Source organism: Mus musculus, chromosome X, assembly GCF_000001635.26.
Source record: "Mus musculus strain C57BL/6J chromosome X, GRCm38.p6 C57BL/6J".
Taxonomy (NCBI): Eukaryota; Metazoa; Chordata; class Mammalia; order Rodentia; family Muridae; genus Mus; species Mus musculus.
Window position 1 is genome coordinate 86,739,011 of NC_000086.7, and position 15,585 is coordinate 86,754,595.

The following is a 15,585-nucleotide window of genomic DNA, read 5'->3' on the forward strand; positions in this document are numbered from 1 at the left end:
GTCTTTTGTCCGTGTTCACTTTTTTCCTGTTCTTTTTTAAAACCAACCTCCATATATATTTTTCAAATATACAAGTCATTGGATGATATTTGCCATGTATCACCTTTCCTAGATTCCTATTTATATATGCTTCAGTTTATTCATCTATCATTCTATCATTTAATCATAATCATAAAGAAGAATATCCATAAAGTCTCAAGTTTGATATTTAACTTACATTTTTGAAGTCTTGTGAAATCTTAATTCTAATGTGTAACTATTCAAATACAAGTCTTCTGCTGTGCAAATCAAAATGAACTTACATAAGGATGATTTAAAAAATCCTAGTTTGGCCAACCTATTTACTAAGCAATTGGCAAAATAGCAATGTTCACTATTATCTGGAACTGCATCTTGCAACATTACGCACATTACCTTATGATAGTAATTATTGATGGAGAAAATAGGATAGATTAAGGGATTTGTTCAAATAGCTTCTAGAGGCTATGTATGAATATTATAAAGCCCATAGCAATAAGTGATTGGGTCACCGGTATTATAATTTTCTAAATATTTGCCATATTTTTCATTTTAATTTTTGTTGTTAACAGTGTATCCAACATGAATTAAGGATTTTCTAAAAGTAAAGTGTTCTCTCTCTCTTTTTCTTAATCTTTTAAAACCTGTCAATAAGATGAGTATAATAGAAAATGTATGTATGTTTTTGAAGTACATAAGTAACACCACAGATTCTTTAACTATTCAACTGATATTTTGAATTAAACATTATATTCTGGAATTTGTGATTTAACATATGCTATTAAAGTTAGACAATGCCAAATAATCCTGATGGGATTTTACCCTTCCAGTAGAAGTTATTTTCTCACATTTAAAAATCCTACTGAGAGCTCGGGAGTGGTGGCCCAGGGAGGCAGAGGCAGGAGGGTCTCTGAGATTGAGCCCATCCTGATCAACAGAATGAATTCCAGTCAGCCAGGGCTATACAAAGAAACTGTCTCAATGCCCCCTCCAAAAAAAGGGGAAAATTAAAAATTAAAAACCTAACTTAGGTAGAAATGACTGTATGAAAAATTCAATATGTTAATTTCTTTGAAATGTAACTTAAAGTAGCCTTACAGAGTGCTTTGAAACTATTACTTTAAATCTTCATGATTTATCTGTGCTTCATTGATGAAAAATGTTTCTTAAACAGCTGTCTGCCTATGGTAGGAATTCTGCATGAGCAGCTAATTCATGCTAAAGAGGTTCATGATTGCTTCTTTTTGACGGAATGATTTACCATCATTCCACAACCCCACCTGCACCTCTGATAAGAAAATAATAAGGTTATTTATCTTCAACTAAAAAACAAAAAGTATGACCTAAGACATTTCCTTTTAGGGATGACTATGCATTAGAAGTGGAAAACAAGATGATTCAAGACCTTGGTCACTGTAAAATATTTTCAGAGGGGACAATATTTTAAGATAATCATGTCAGTAGTACCTTGAAAAGAAAAGAAAATACCCAGAAGAAAGGGAGCCAGCAGAGGACTGACATGTTCTCATTCTTTTCATTTCTGTTTCTCAAAGGAAATGTGGATTTTTACCTTGAAAAGACCATTCATGTGGTAATGATAAAGTGCTTGAATTAGTGATTCAAATCTCTCTAAATCCAACAGTGAAGGATAAAGCAGGAATGCAAATAATCTTGGTCCTCAACAAGCCTGTTTTTTTTCTTCCCCAACCAACTAGGGCATTTCTTAAGTCTCTGCTCACAACCATAGGAATTAGGCCTAAGAATTATTAGCTTAAACAACATACAAGGAAAGAGAAAGAACAGTATAAAAAATTATTAAATTAACAAGCATACTTACATATGTTCCAACAACACATTGTTTAATTTATTGTCATCTATGATCAGGTAGAAATCAGAAGAAACAATTGTAGCTTAATAAATAATTTAATTTCTTGAATTTCTATGTAACATATAAATTTATTTTTACAGGATATATAGAGAGCATACTCATAGAGAGCAACAGACTTATGAAACGACTATAAAACACAAATTATAAGTCGAGGTTAAAATTTCTCATTTGTACACTTGTATTTGTCTATTTTCCTATTGCTAGTCAAAGCAAAACCAAATATATAATTGTAAGTATTCTAAGAAAAAAAGGAGCGCCCCCATCACCTACTCATGAGTCACCTACATCCTAGATTGTACAAAGTCAAAAGAGGGTGAGCAAAACTCAAGAGAAGTACTATGTAAAATGCACTTGTACTGACTGTGAACAGATCTGAGAGTGTCTGAGTTTAAAATACAACTTGAACGCCAGCAGAGGAAAATGATTACATACACTTTCCTATTTGGGTTCCCTCAATTTCTGAAGTTGTAAAAGTTGTAATTAAATAGCAGATTATATGAACACATCTCCACTACTTTGGTGGAAAGAGTACACTAAGGATTGTTGTTAACAGGAGCATATACTGCAAGCAGTATGGAAAACTGCCCATTATGCTAACATTAAGATTCCATCCTTCCAATTGACATTAGCCTAAAACATATCTGATCTCCCCAAATTTAACCTCTCATTGACTAGTAAAGATAGATCCGTAATACTTTGCCACGTATTCATGCACTATGTAATAAGGTCATTTCACATTAACTCTTTTTTTTTTAAATGACACAGCATGCCTTTTGAAAGGTAACATTTAGATTATGAAGATTGAAATTTACAACATAAATATTACACTTAGTACTCTGAAGTTCATGGGCAGTTTTTTTTTTTTTTTTGAGGTTGATTTTGGTAGTAGAGGGAACACAGTGTAGTGATTTTATTTTAGAGTGCTTCCTTGTGTTAAAAATGAGAAAAAATTCAGATTTATGAACATTGGGGGATATATCAATGAAAGCAGTAAATAGAAAAAAAATAAAAGTAACTTACTTTAATGAAGAATTCAGAAGAATGAGTTTGTCAGTGAACGCAGAGGCTATTAGAGGAAAATTTACTAATGAACAGAAGGAATTTCACACACATATATATTTATAAAGCCATATATATCTTATAAATATATATGCCTATCTTATCTGTAATCGAGAAACATCTTGTGTTCTGAGTCAGTAAAAAAGATATAATGCTGAATGGAAAATTAAAGTTGATCTCCTTTTATTTTTCCTTAAAACATTTTCTATGGATGTAACCAAAAGCTGACTATGATAAGGGCACATCAAATTAAGAGTAGAATTAACTCTTCTACTCCTTCTCTTCTTCCTCCTTTTGTTTTATTTAACTAGGATTTTTACAGCTCCTTCTGACAGTCTTTACCATAGAGCATAGGTTTTCACTCTGCAATGAACAAAATAAAAACAAAAGCAAAAACAAAAACAAACAAAAAACCTGCAACTTTAAATTATCACCACCTCACTTTTCAAAGTTCTATATATTGTTCCAAGGTCATATTTGAATTCATGAAAGTAGCAAAATTGTAATCACCAAAAGAGAAGTCAATAACAAACTCTAAACATTTTCATAATAAAACTGGTTTCTTATAGAAAAACACATCAAATGGGTATTTCTTCTCTTTCTCTACTGTTTGAATTTTTTGGCAGATAATGTGTTTTTACAAACAAAAAATTAATGAAGTAAGTCATAATTGTAAAATTAGGATTTTTGCATATCCTCCTGTTTTAAATGAGTATAAAAATGAATAAACTAAACTAATAATAATGGATAGGTTCCTCATATATTTGGTTGAAAATTATGGATTTTATTAATTATTATTGTTAAATTTTTCTTCACACAATTTCTCTCAAAAAGTTAGCTCATTTTGGATGGAGAGCAATCTTAGTTAAAAAAAAAAGTGACCCTGAATTTTCATAAATGAAGATAAAAAAATCAAGGACACAACAATGCCTTCACAAAATGTGAGTTTATATTAATATTAGCATAAAAGACTGTTCTCTGAATCTAAACGTCTATGGCTTTCTTGGATGCTGGATGTCTTGAGAGTCACACCCAGGAAAACAGATTTACGTGTTTCGTTATTTCCTTTCATTTATTTTATAGAACCACGATATCCCTGAAACTCAAGTGTAAGGCCTATTAATAAGGATAATTGAAACTGTTGGCTACTTTCTTTGTTCAGAATAATCAGGCGGGAAAGATCCACAATAAGGCAAGAAATAACCTCTGCTTCCATTGACAAAATCTTCTTCGCTTATTACAGAGTCACATTGTGATTTGTTTTTAATAACCGTTTATGTATGGTTGGAAAAATTTTCCACAGTAGGGAATAGGAATCTGTAATGTGATGTCTAAGCTATTTAATATTTTGCCTCTATTTTTCATCAACTACAGCAGTGATGGAATGAATGGTCAAACAAATTCAGATCAGAGACAAAAAGACATTTTCCTCTTTTGTATATGTATATTCTCTTAGTTCCATTCAATTATTTCACTTGTGTGATGTTGATGTTCTCCTTAGAATGTCAATAAGATTTCTTGTGGGACTAATGTATACACCTAAACTAATAAAGAAGAAATTGGTGGTTTGGGTGTATATGCCTAAAATTTCAGCAGTCAAGAGGCTGAGGCAGGAGAATTGAGAGGTTGAAGCCAGCCCAGCCCGAATCCTGTCTCAAAAACAAAATAAACAAAACAACAAATAAAAGAGAAAAAATAAACACAAGATTAAAAACTTCTTTAAAATGAGAGCAAGGGTACCATTACAGAATCAGAAAATAGCTTATAATGTACAAATTAATGTTTTCCTAGAAATAGTAATCTCAATTCACATAAATAGTCTCTGAAAAGTTAATGACTATTCTAGGATGAACAAAGCATACTTAGAGTTTAGGAATTGGCTCTTAGTTAATATTTCCTCTTGTTACAAAATATGTATTAACAATGAAATATGAAAGAAACCAGCATCTACATATTTAAGATTAAGTTGATAGAGTCCAAATACATACAGTATGAAAAAATAATAATCACAAAATGGTTGACTGAACAATCATATGCTTAGCTATAGAAATATAGTAAGTTCAGATCTCATCACGTCTTGGATTTCATAGACTTCATCTAAGCTTAGATCAGCTGGTAACACAACATACAAAGGTCTTCTCTGCCTGTTGAAGACCAAAGGGATGGGATACAAATTAAATAATCAAAGATTTGAGCACCAGAATAAAGACTAAGATGCTCAGAAGCAGCAAGTTGAGGTTACACTAAAGAACCAAATGGACTTTGAATCCATAATGTACCATTCAGAGCTCAGGCGGTGATTGATGAAAAACAGGCAATACCAAATATCACACGTGTCCAAGTCTGGAAGTCCATTCTTTCCCCCAGCTTGGCTAACACATTCACATTTTCAAATGTGTTTTTATAGCTAGAATAATCTTATACCCCAGAACCCCAAACAAACAGAAAGAGAAGGATGAAACCTAAGCACTAGGGAAAATACATGTTTTTTTTTCTCTTCATTTTATTGAGTTCTCACAGAACTTCTGTTATACACAGAACACGTGAACCCATGAGTTCCCTTCTCTGGTTCTCATGTGGAGCTGATAGAGGAATAGAAACTTGGGAGGAATGTTTCTAAAGCTATAGATAGCTTCCTTTGCATTTATTTCATTTGTAAATATAACAAAGCATTGGAGGAAAAAAACGTTTCTTACATTGTGAGAGTATCAAATATTACCCATCAATCCCTGAATCATGCTATTCAAAGTGCTTAAATCTACACTAAAAATAGAACAAAAAATGTACTCCCAATGCAGCTAAATTAACACCTATGAATGCCTAAAATATGACTGTGGTCTGATTACTTCCTTTACATTTATTCCACACACCCATCGTGCACTTAAAAAATTAAAAACAAACAAACAAACAAACAAGAACTAAATCAGGCCATTGCCACATTTCCACTCTTGTGAGTATTGGGGGAGTTTGGAATCCAGTCCAATGCCAAGTGTCCATAGTACGAAGGAAACAGTGGCCTTCTCCGTTTCTGAAAATAACCCAAGTGTGCAAAGCTGACCTGAAATGTTTAGCTGTCCTTGAAGCTTCAGTTCTGGTTTTTGAAAATGTGACACAGAACCAAGGGGAGCACAAGAATAGAGACATACTGTAGAGAAGACCCAGGCAAGTTGTCAGGGAAGTCAATATTTTTAAGCAAATAAAAATCAATGCACGTCCCAAGGCTCCTTTGCCTTGTCACACAGACACTGAGACCTTTGCATTGTTACAAATGTTTGTACTTGTCTCTCCTATGCTTATGGTTCTAGCTTGTCCTCTCCAGTGAACTCTAGTGCAGTTCCTACTTTTATGTCTATGGCCTACTTACATCTTAGCCTTTGACCCAAACTCTAGAATTGTTTTCTCCTTATAGGGAGTGGCAGGAATTAAGCAAACACAGAGTAGTCACTACATGAACCCACAGGTGATGACTGAGTAGGAATTTCCCATGATGACTTACTAAAGTAAGTTCTATAAAGCCTAAGGTTTATTATCAGTGGTTTTGTCACGTTGATTTCTTTTAAAGAAAACTAAAGTCTACATAGGTAACATTGTCCTTTTAAGAATTCTGTCTTCTGCAGGATCTTTCGTGATTGATTTAGCATCATAGTTAACATGAGAGGGAATTCGCTGCTTATGTGATTGATTTCCAACATAAAGCTAGATAGTAAGTGACAAATTTCCTGGGAGCATCAACTTTCTGTTTCTGAAAGATAGAATCATATAGTTAAAATTAAATTAATTTCTATACAAAAATTAAGTATTTTAAGTATTTTCTGATCTAATTTAAAACTATTTTGTGTAAATAATGTTTATTTTGAAAGTAGTAGTTTGTGTTGTTATTCATAAGTTTGACCTCCTGAGATATTATTTAAACAACCTTGATATTAATAAATGCTGTTTATGTTCTTAAACTGAAACCACTTAAGTTCTGCATGTAGCATTGAGAAGTAAATACAAGTCAGTTAACATTTAAGGACAAGGGGACCCCACAATAAGTTTCACAGATTGTTTTTTCTGACTCTTTTTTAGAAGATAACATTTTGTATAATACAAGGTAACAAAACCTATTTGATGACACATCCTGTTCTTCCCTTTGGTTTGGAAGCTTTCAGTGTAAATTTCATTTTTACTTGCCTTGATTCACTTATCTGAGTTAACTTGCCTGGTATTTGCACATAATCTCATTTGCAGAAAAATTAATTATAGAGGGAAAAGAGGAAGTAGATTATCAAACAAAAACAGCCACAAACACATTCATGCCTTTCCAGGAAGTGATCAAATATAGGGCTTTTTTTTTTTGGTTTTGTATTTTTGTGTGTTTTTTTCTTTGTTTTGTTTTGTTTTGCTGTTATATATATATATATATATATATATTTATATTTATATATATAAGGATACATCAACTCATTTTTTAAAAAACGGAAACAACACTCTCCCCATTTTCATGCCCATGATCTTCACTCTGTAGTGAGCACTCTGTAGTGGTCACTGTTGAATGACTAGCACAACTTTGGGTCTAGAGTGTATTCTGAAGAGCAGTGAATTCAATGTTAAGACAGTTAGACCTCCCCCTACCCCCTGCAGAGTTTACACATCATGCTGCCATTAGAGGGTAGAGGTGGGGAATGAGGTGGGGACAAGGAAGAGATTTCAGGGCTCTGAAGTCAGGGCCCTCCTATGAACAGATCTTCTTCTCTCTTTCTCTCTCTCTTTTGTTCCCAAATGGCAATGCAAGCCTGGCGTTCAGTCGCACTGCTTTCTGAAGGCCCATATGGCCAAGCTGGTCCTAGGAAGAACCCGAGAGAGGATCCGGTGCTCCTTGTCCCATCAGATAGATTTGTCCAAGCACCCCAAGGAAATGTTAAAAGCAAAATAAAATTTAAAAAGAAGATTCAAAACCCATTCTAAAACTAAATTAGTGAAGCAAAAAAGGGAGGGGGAGTTTCTATCTATACATCAGTCTCTTCTTTAAAAAAAATGTAAATTTACAAATCCAATGACATATAAAACAAAGTCAAAAAATGTAATGGTAAGAGACATGGTAAAACATGAAGACACTGATGCTACAAAGAAATTCCAAAAAATATATGTACAAGACCCTGTTTTTCCTCGTGTTCTAGAGATTGTAATGCATGTTTTTAACAGCAGCAGTCGAGGATTGAGTTCCAGGCACTGGACTGCAGATTCCTTTCAAACTCCCAGGAACGGGATGTCCTTTGCTTTTCTGTCACCAGATCACACTGGATATACTGGTCTCCCTTGGCAACAACGGCAGGATGGCACTGTTTGTGTGGGCTTCGTCTGGATTCGGCTCCCTGTTCGACTTTGTCTGTGGCCGCTGCCCATTGATGAGTGTCATAGGGATGTTACAGTAGGTATGCTGATTTCCTATGGAGGTAAGTGGCAGGGTGCCCGTAGGAGGTACGTCGTACTCATAGCTTCGATAGTAGTGTTTCTGACGCATTTGTGAATGGTAGGTGTTATGAAAGGTAGAACGGAGATCTGGATGGGCAGTGGCTAGAGCTGTGGAGGTGGCTGCAGCCATTGAAATGGCCGAGACAGTCTGCAGCTCCCCAAAAGGCCCCTGCTCACTGACATCTAAAGCCTGCTCATGTGTAATGGGTTCTATCCTCTTAAAAGGCATTTCGTACTGTAAACGTTTCCAGAACTTCGAGTTCAACTTGTTGCATTTTGGTCCATGCCATTTAATAACCGTCAGAAGCTTGATGGTATGCTTGAGGGCCTCCACCTCCTGGTAGTTCATAATTCCTCGGAGTTCGCTGCATTCAATCAGTATCACTTTAATTTCTCCAGTCACAAGCATGTTTCGAAGTCTCGTTTCCAGCTCAAAGATGCTCCAGCCCCTTCGAACTACATAATTTGGGGTCATGACAATAATCAGCCGCTTACTTTGATCTACGCATCTAGCCACATCTTCAATGTATGCTATAAAGAAAAAAAAAAGTGGATCAAGATAAGTGAACTGATAAGAGCTCCAAAAGTCTTTGTTAGTTTTGCTCACATAGTAGTTAAGAATTGTGTGTCAGTTAACACATTGTGAAGGTGAAACAATGAATTAGCACTTTGAATGGAGTTTTGGCTCCATTCTAAAAATATCAGAGATATTTTTACAGATGATTTAAATAAATATTAAGGATCATAAAATACAATGCTTTGTAGAAAAATAAACTATCTTCTGGCATATAAAATTTAAATTTCTTCAAAAAATGTTTCTTGAGACACTAAAATGCCATGTATGAGACTACATAGACATACCAATTTACAACACAAACACATGAAATATACATGAGAAAACATTAACTTACTTCCAGTTGGGATCAGATCTCTATCTGGTATAAACAACTTATATCCATAATGCTTTTCAAGCATATCAGGGAGGATTTCAAGGGCAAAACGTTCTTCTTCCCCAGTCTCTTGATTCCACTGGTCAGGATCCACTTTGGTATATGACAGATAGGCATCATAATCTTTGTTATCTGTCAAAAAATTGCAAAGTAAGTTCTACAATGGAAGCAATAAAATATTAACAATATTTACTTTTATTGAAAAATAATTTCAAACATTCCAATCTTTGACAACCCCAAAAGAAGGTCATATTAATTTTTTGTCATGTGTTCAACAGCACCAACAATTCTGCAAGTAGCTTGAAGGTACAAAGTGATTATAGTAGGAAAAAAATTTCAATGTCAAGAGTCATGAAGGAGTAAGGGTGTGGAGCTTACTGCCAGAACTCTTTATATATATATATATATTTTTTTTAAATTAGGTATTTTTCTCATTTACATTTCCAATGCTATCCCAAAAGTCCCCCATACCCTCCCCCCACTCCCCTACCCACCCACTCCCACTTTTTGGCCCTGGCGTTCCCCTGTACTGGGGCATATAAAGTTTGCAAGTCCAATGGGCCTCTCTTTCCAGTGATGGCCGACTAGGCCATCTTTTGATACATATGCAGCTAGAGTCAAGAGCTCCGGGGTACTGGTTAGTTCATAATGTTGTTCCACCTATAGGGTTGCAGATCCCTTTAGCTCCTTGGGTGCTTTCTCTAGCTCCTCCATTGGGAGCCCTATGATCCATCCATTAGCTGACTGTGAGCATCCACTTCTGTGTTTGCTAGGCCCCGGCATAGTCTCACAAGAGACAGCTATATCAGGGTCCTTTCAGCAAAATCTTGCTAGTGTATGCAATGGTGTCAGTGTTTGGAGGCTGATTATGGGATGGATCCCCGGATATGGCAGTCTCTAGATGGTCCATCCTTTTGTCTCAGCTCCAAACTTTGACTCTGTAACTCCTTCCATGGGTGTTTTGTTCCCAATTCTAAGAAGGGGCAAAGTGTCCACACTTTGGTCTTCGTTCTTCTTGAGTTTAATGTGTTTTGCTAATTGTATCTTATATCTTGGGTATTCTAAGTTTCTGGGCTAATATCCACTTATCAGTGAGTACATATTGTGTGAGTTCCTTTGTGATTGGGTTACCTCACTCAGGATAATGCCCTCCAGGTCCAACCATTTGCCTAGGAATTTCATAAATTCATTGTTTTTAATAGCTGAGTAGTACTCCATTGTGTAGATGTACCACATTTTCTGTATCCATTCCTCTGTTGAGGGGCATCTGGGTTCTTTCCAGCTTCTGGCTATTATAAATAAACTGCCAGAACTCTTAAACTGGTGGTATCACCAGCAGGTTCAACTTCTTGCATTACCAACCAATGAACAAAAAAAACCCAAAGAAACAAATGTAATGAAATGCCAACCATCATATTTTTTTAGACTCAGATAATAGGAAGTCTTTAGACATGTTTAGAAAAAGCTACGTGTTTAGATATGTCTTTTATGCATGTACTGCATTTAACAACCCTGACTTTGGATATTTTTAAAGAGGCTTATGATCATTTAATTTCAACTTTGACTTATAAAATGATTAAAAGTATAAAAAAATAAGTAAACATAGTGATAGAACTTATGAGAGCCTGTTTCTTATTCTGTTGCGGGTTCAGTTACCAACTGCAGTTCTGCCCACTACAGAGATGGAAAACAGCTGGTAGGAATTCTGATATTCATCATAATCTCAAGTAAAATCATTAAATTACTCTTTGCATGGTTTTTATGGGGTTCTGGCTATCATGTATCACCAATAAAATGCAAACAAAATAAGAAACTCAACATTTAATCAGTTAAAAAATAGATTCAACAGGTTTCTCATTTTTAAAGTAACTGAAATATCTATTGTATTTACTGTTTCATAAAATTAGGTTTTACAGTAAAAAGAGAGTTTATATTCTATAAAGTTAAGAAATAAAAATATTGGGCTGGACAGATGGTTAAGAGTGCTGACTGCTCTTCCAGAGGTCCTGAGTTCAATTCCAGGCAACAACATGGTGGCTTACAACCATATGTAGTAGGATATGATGCCCTCTTCTGGTGTGTCTGAAGACAGCTACAGTGTACTCATATAGATAAAATAAATAAATCTTTAAAAAAAGAAATAAAAATATTAACTTAAAATATTATTAAGAAGGCTTGCTGTGCCCAGCCCCAATTAGTAAATCTACAACATAATCTGTATAACCAAGTCTCAGGAATCATTAAAAAAGAGGGGACTGAAAGATTATAAAAGCCAGAAGACCAAGATACCTGATACAAGATTGTTTCCAGTAGTCATTAACAGAGATGTTTTACCCATTAATTCTCAACAATAAAATTGTCTAAATAAGACTTACGTGACTTACGTGGTGACTAGAAAAACAAAAACAAAACAAAACAAAACAAAACAACCCAGGATGATGCTGATGGGAGAATTTCACAAAATTATACCCTTAAGTGAAGACTATAGGGAGTCAATGGCTGCTAAGAGAGGGATATGGTTTTTTTTTCCCCCTAGGGATGAAGTCACTGATAGGTTATGCAATCCCAAGTGGTCAATCTTAAACACATGTATATATGAGCAACAGTAAGTAAAGTCTATTGCACATGTTTGTACATGTGTGGGTGTATATACGCATGTTGATAATAAAGAACAAGGCCTTGCATTTGAGAAGGGTGGGAGGCATGGGATCATTTGGAAGGTGGAGAGGGAACGATAGAAATGATGCTAATAAGTTACTCATGCAACAATTCCAATAAAATAAAATAAATTACTCATGCAACAATTCCAATAAAATAAAATAAAATAAAATACATTGGATGTGGTGATATGTATGTATAGTCTAAGCTACTTGGATGCCTTTTTTTTCTTTTTTGAGGTCAAGTTTCAAGACCAACCTAAACATAATAGTTGGCAGTGAGTACTGTCTCAAGACACATAACCAATCCCAACCAAACCAAAGAGCCAACACTAAATATCATTACGTAATCTTTATGAGAGAAAGAAAAACTGAAAACATATCAGAAAGAAACCTGTTTACGGTGCTAACAAACAAGCACATCCATCTCTTTAACACATATGAGACTATGGGCTTCAGCACTGTGTAAGAGGATTGAGAAGCCGAGCAACTCATGGATTGTGGTTTAAAAAAAAAAACACATCTTTAAAAACGTAAGCTGACCGTTCTCTTTTCTAGATGAGCATAGTGTATTGAATCTGTCTGAGAAAGAGGTATGCTGATACGAGAAATGGTTTGAGATTGAGAGCTGGATCTTTAATATCTATTGAGTAGTTGTCAGATGTTGTTGGCAGCTGCCTTTTTTATTACTCCCAAATATTTAGAAGTAACATAAATGAAAGTGACAGAGCCCATTATTCACAAAATGGGTTACTAAAATAAAACTGGAGGAGTCAAAGGTGTATGTTTAGGAATAAGCTAAGTCAGAAAACAGATAATTACAAGTTGTCACTGATATAATTGGGGCCACATTTCTCTCTTAGGTCTCAGGAAATGTTTTACATTCCTATTCAACTTCACATTTCCAAGATATATGTTTTTCATGTTAAAAATACTGTAGAACTTTATAAATAATAAAGGAATGCATACACATTAAAATTACAAACTTATAATCTTTGTATTTTGACCTTTGTGCTTTATTGAATAGCTGTTTAATGCTTTTTTTGGGGGGAGGGGGGTGATCTTTAAGATTAAAACCAAGAAGTTTGTACATGCTAGGCAAATTCTCTACCTATATTTAACTAGTTTTTAATTTCAATTTTGTTATGGTAGTCTGTGTAAAATATATTCTCAAATAAAGTAGCTTGAATCAAGCAATTAGATATTTTATAACATTGGCCTAGTTTACATGCTTGCCATTTCATATTTTTCCAGACTGTTTTACCTATACATTCTTAAATGTTTAAATGGAACACTAAATTACATAGCTTTTGAGACAGGGCCCGTCTGTACAGACTGGGCTAGCCTCAAATTTACCATTCTCTTACATTAGCCTACTGAGTGCTAAGATTAAAAGCCTATGACAAGTGGCAATAATTAAACCATCGTCCTAGTTGCATGGCTCAGAGATTGAAAGCATTTTCCCTGCAAGTGTGAGGACATGAGTTCGAATTCTCAGAAGCTACGTACAATCCAAACATAGTAGCAGCAACATCTAGAATCTGAAGCTTCTGCTGCTGTGATGCTGAGACAAGAGACTCCTGGAAAGTCCCAGGCCAGCTAATCTTCGTATGTCAGGGAGAAAAACAACAAAGCTACCACACCTCAAACAGAGTAGAAAGAAAGGACCAACATATGAGGCTGTCTTGACCCCCAAATTTGTCCATGGCCCATGTGTACCTGAATTCACATTCACATACACACAAAGGTCAATTAAAAGGTAAAAATACAACATTTGTGGTCTTTTATGATGAGAACAAAGACAGGTGAGCTGAACTTCCGACTTCAATAAATTCTGAGTCATTTGAGATTTTAATTTCTGATCTATGAAGGAGCACCTTGGAAGCTAAGACATTTCTCAGTGGTAGGACACTTGTCTAATATGTACAAAGCCATCGGCTTGATCCCCAGAATGGATAAGACATGAGATAAAAACAGCTTCATGAAGCTGTTTAGTAGTAAATGTATCCTAACTATATAGCAAACTGGCTCTAGAGTCATTTAACAGGTATTAAAGTCCTTTCTCTGCAGCCTTAAGAAGGTAATAGCTAGCATAGTTGTTAGATGTCTTAAGAGATGTTGTAATGTGGCTTTTTACTTGGGGCACAACATGATTATCACATCCGGAATTTTGGAGTAGTGATTACTTTGGACAGTTAATCACGGCCACAAAACAAGCAAAACAGTGCAGAGATATTTATGGCAATGGAGCATTTTTCACTACCTAGTTAGAAGAAGGTAGGGGAGAATCACAGGACACTCACCTGGGAATGCAGCAATTATTCCCTCCTGCCCTCACATCCCACCAGAAGCAAAAGTGACCATGGGATATGCTAAGGTTTTTCTGTTTGGTTGGTTATTTAATTATTTCTATTGTTGTTGTTGGTGGTGGAGGTGGTGTGTGTATTTGTTTGTGTATGTGTGTCTAAGAATGGAAAGGTTAACAGAAAGTAGGACTCTATGATACAGCTTTCATAAGGACCTTGTGTAAGGAGGGAGATTTTTTATAGTGAAACAGTTGTTTGGGGGTCACCTCTACTCCTGAGAGAAATCCCTCAGCCATGCTCTTTAAGTAAGCCCTCTGAAAATTCATTGATTGACCAAGTTGGATTTGCATGGAATTGTTACATTTATCTGTCTGCAGTGCCCTATATTAAGTGAATAGATACTTACTCCTATCTCCTCACGAAGAGTTAATGTAACAAGAGGAGAAGAGGTAGGAGAATAATATCAGGTAGGTTAAGAAGGACTGACACTCCCTTTAATAGTTTATGACATTGAATAGGTCATATACCCAAAATAACGATTTGTTTCCTCTTTGGGAATTCAAAAACTGTATGCAATTTCACTACTCACCACTAACAAAAAAGAAGATAACAAAAGGCCAGCTCCATAGAATTTTTTAAAATTACATGTGAATATACAGTATTTCATTCACTGTGTACATGAGGACAGTATTCTGAATCTACAAATAAGGAAAGAACTGGTAGTTGAATGAGAAAAAAAAAACAACTAAGTATATGTGTGATCTAAGATTGCATAGATGGCAGTTGGTTGTGTATATTCAACAGGGAACAAGTGCTCATTTTTTAAAGATGGTGTAGAGATTTTAAGAGGTTGTTTAAACTCATTTGTCCAATGTTGATAATAATACTAAGCATTGAATTAGATCTCTATCTTCATCTTCAAAATATGAATTGTGTTGGTTATTATAATGTCCCTAAAACTTACATCATTAGGATTATGAGTAACCATGACCTGTATAACTCACAGGCAGAGGGAAAGGGGGAATAAACACCCTGCTCTGGAAAAAAAATAAGCACAATGGATTATAGCTTTTCAAATAAACATGGAAGAGAAACTCCAGGCAAAGGCATCGAAAAACAAAGAAGGCTGGTATTTTGATGTTTTCCTTTCTAATTTATTCTACTATAGACTATGGGATTGTGTTGGTGTAAGTTCTCTGGAGACACTAGGTTTTTCTTATCATGCTGTTGAGCTATTTAATTAGAACAAGGGA

General features: G+C 35.0%; 1 protein-coding gene across 1 annotated transcript in view; it reads right to left on the minus strand.

Moving 5' to 3' along the window:
- Positions 1-1,926: 1,926 nt before the first annotated feature.
- The window catches only part of Il1rapl1 (interleukin 1 receptor accessory protein-like 1), a 1,375,012-nt gene continuing 1,361,353 nt past the window's right edge, over positions 1,927-15,585 (minus strand). The window contains exons 10-11 of the mRNA NM_001160403.2: positions 9,331-9,501; positions 1,927-8,950 (exon numbers count right to left, since the gene is read on the minus strand). Coding sequence (NP_001153875.1) covers positions 8,232-8,950; positions 9,331-9,501 — 890 coding nt within the window. The 3' untranslated portion in view covers positions 1,927-8,231. The remainder of the gene's footprint in view (positions 8,951-9,330; positions 9,502-15,585) is intronic.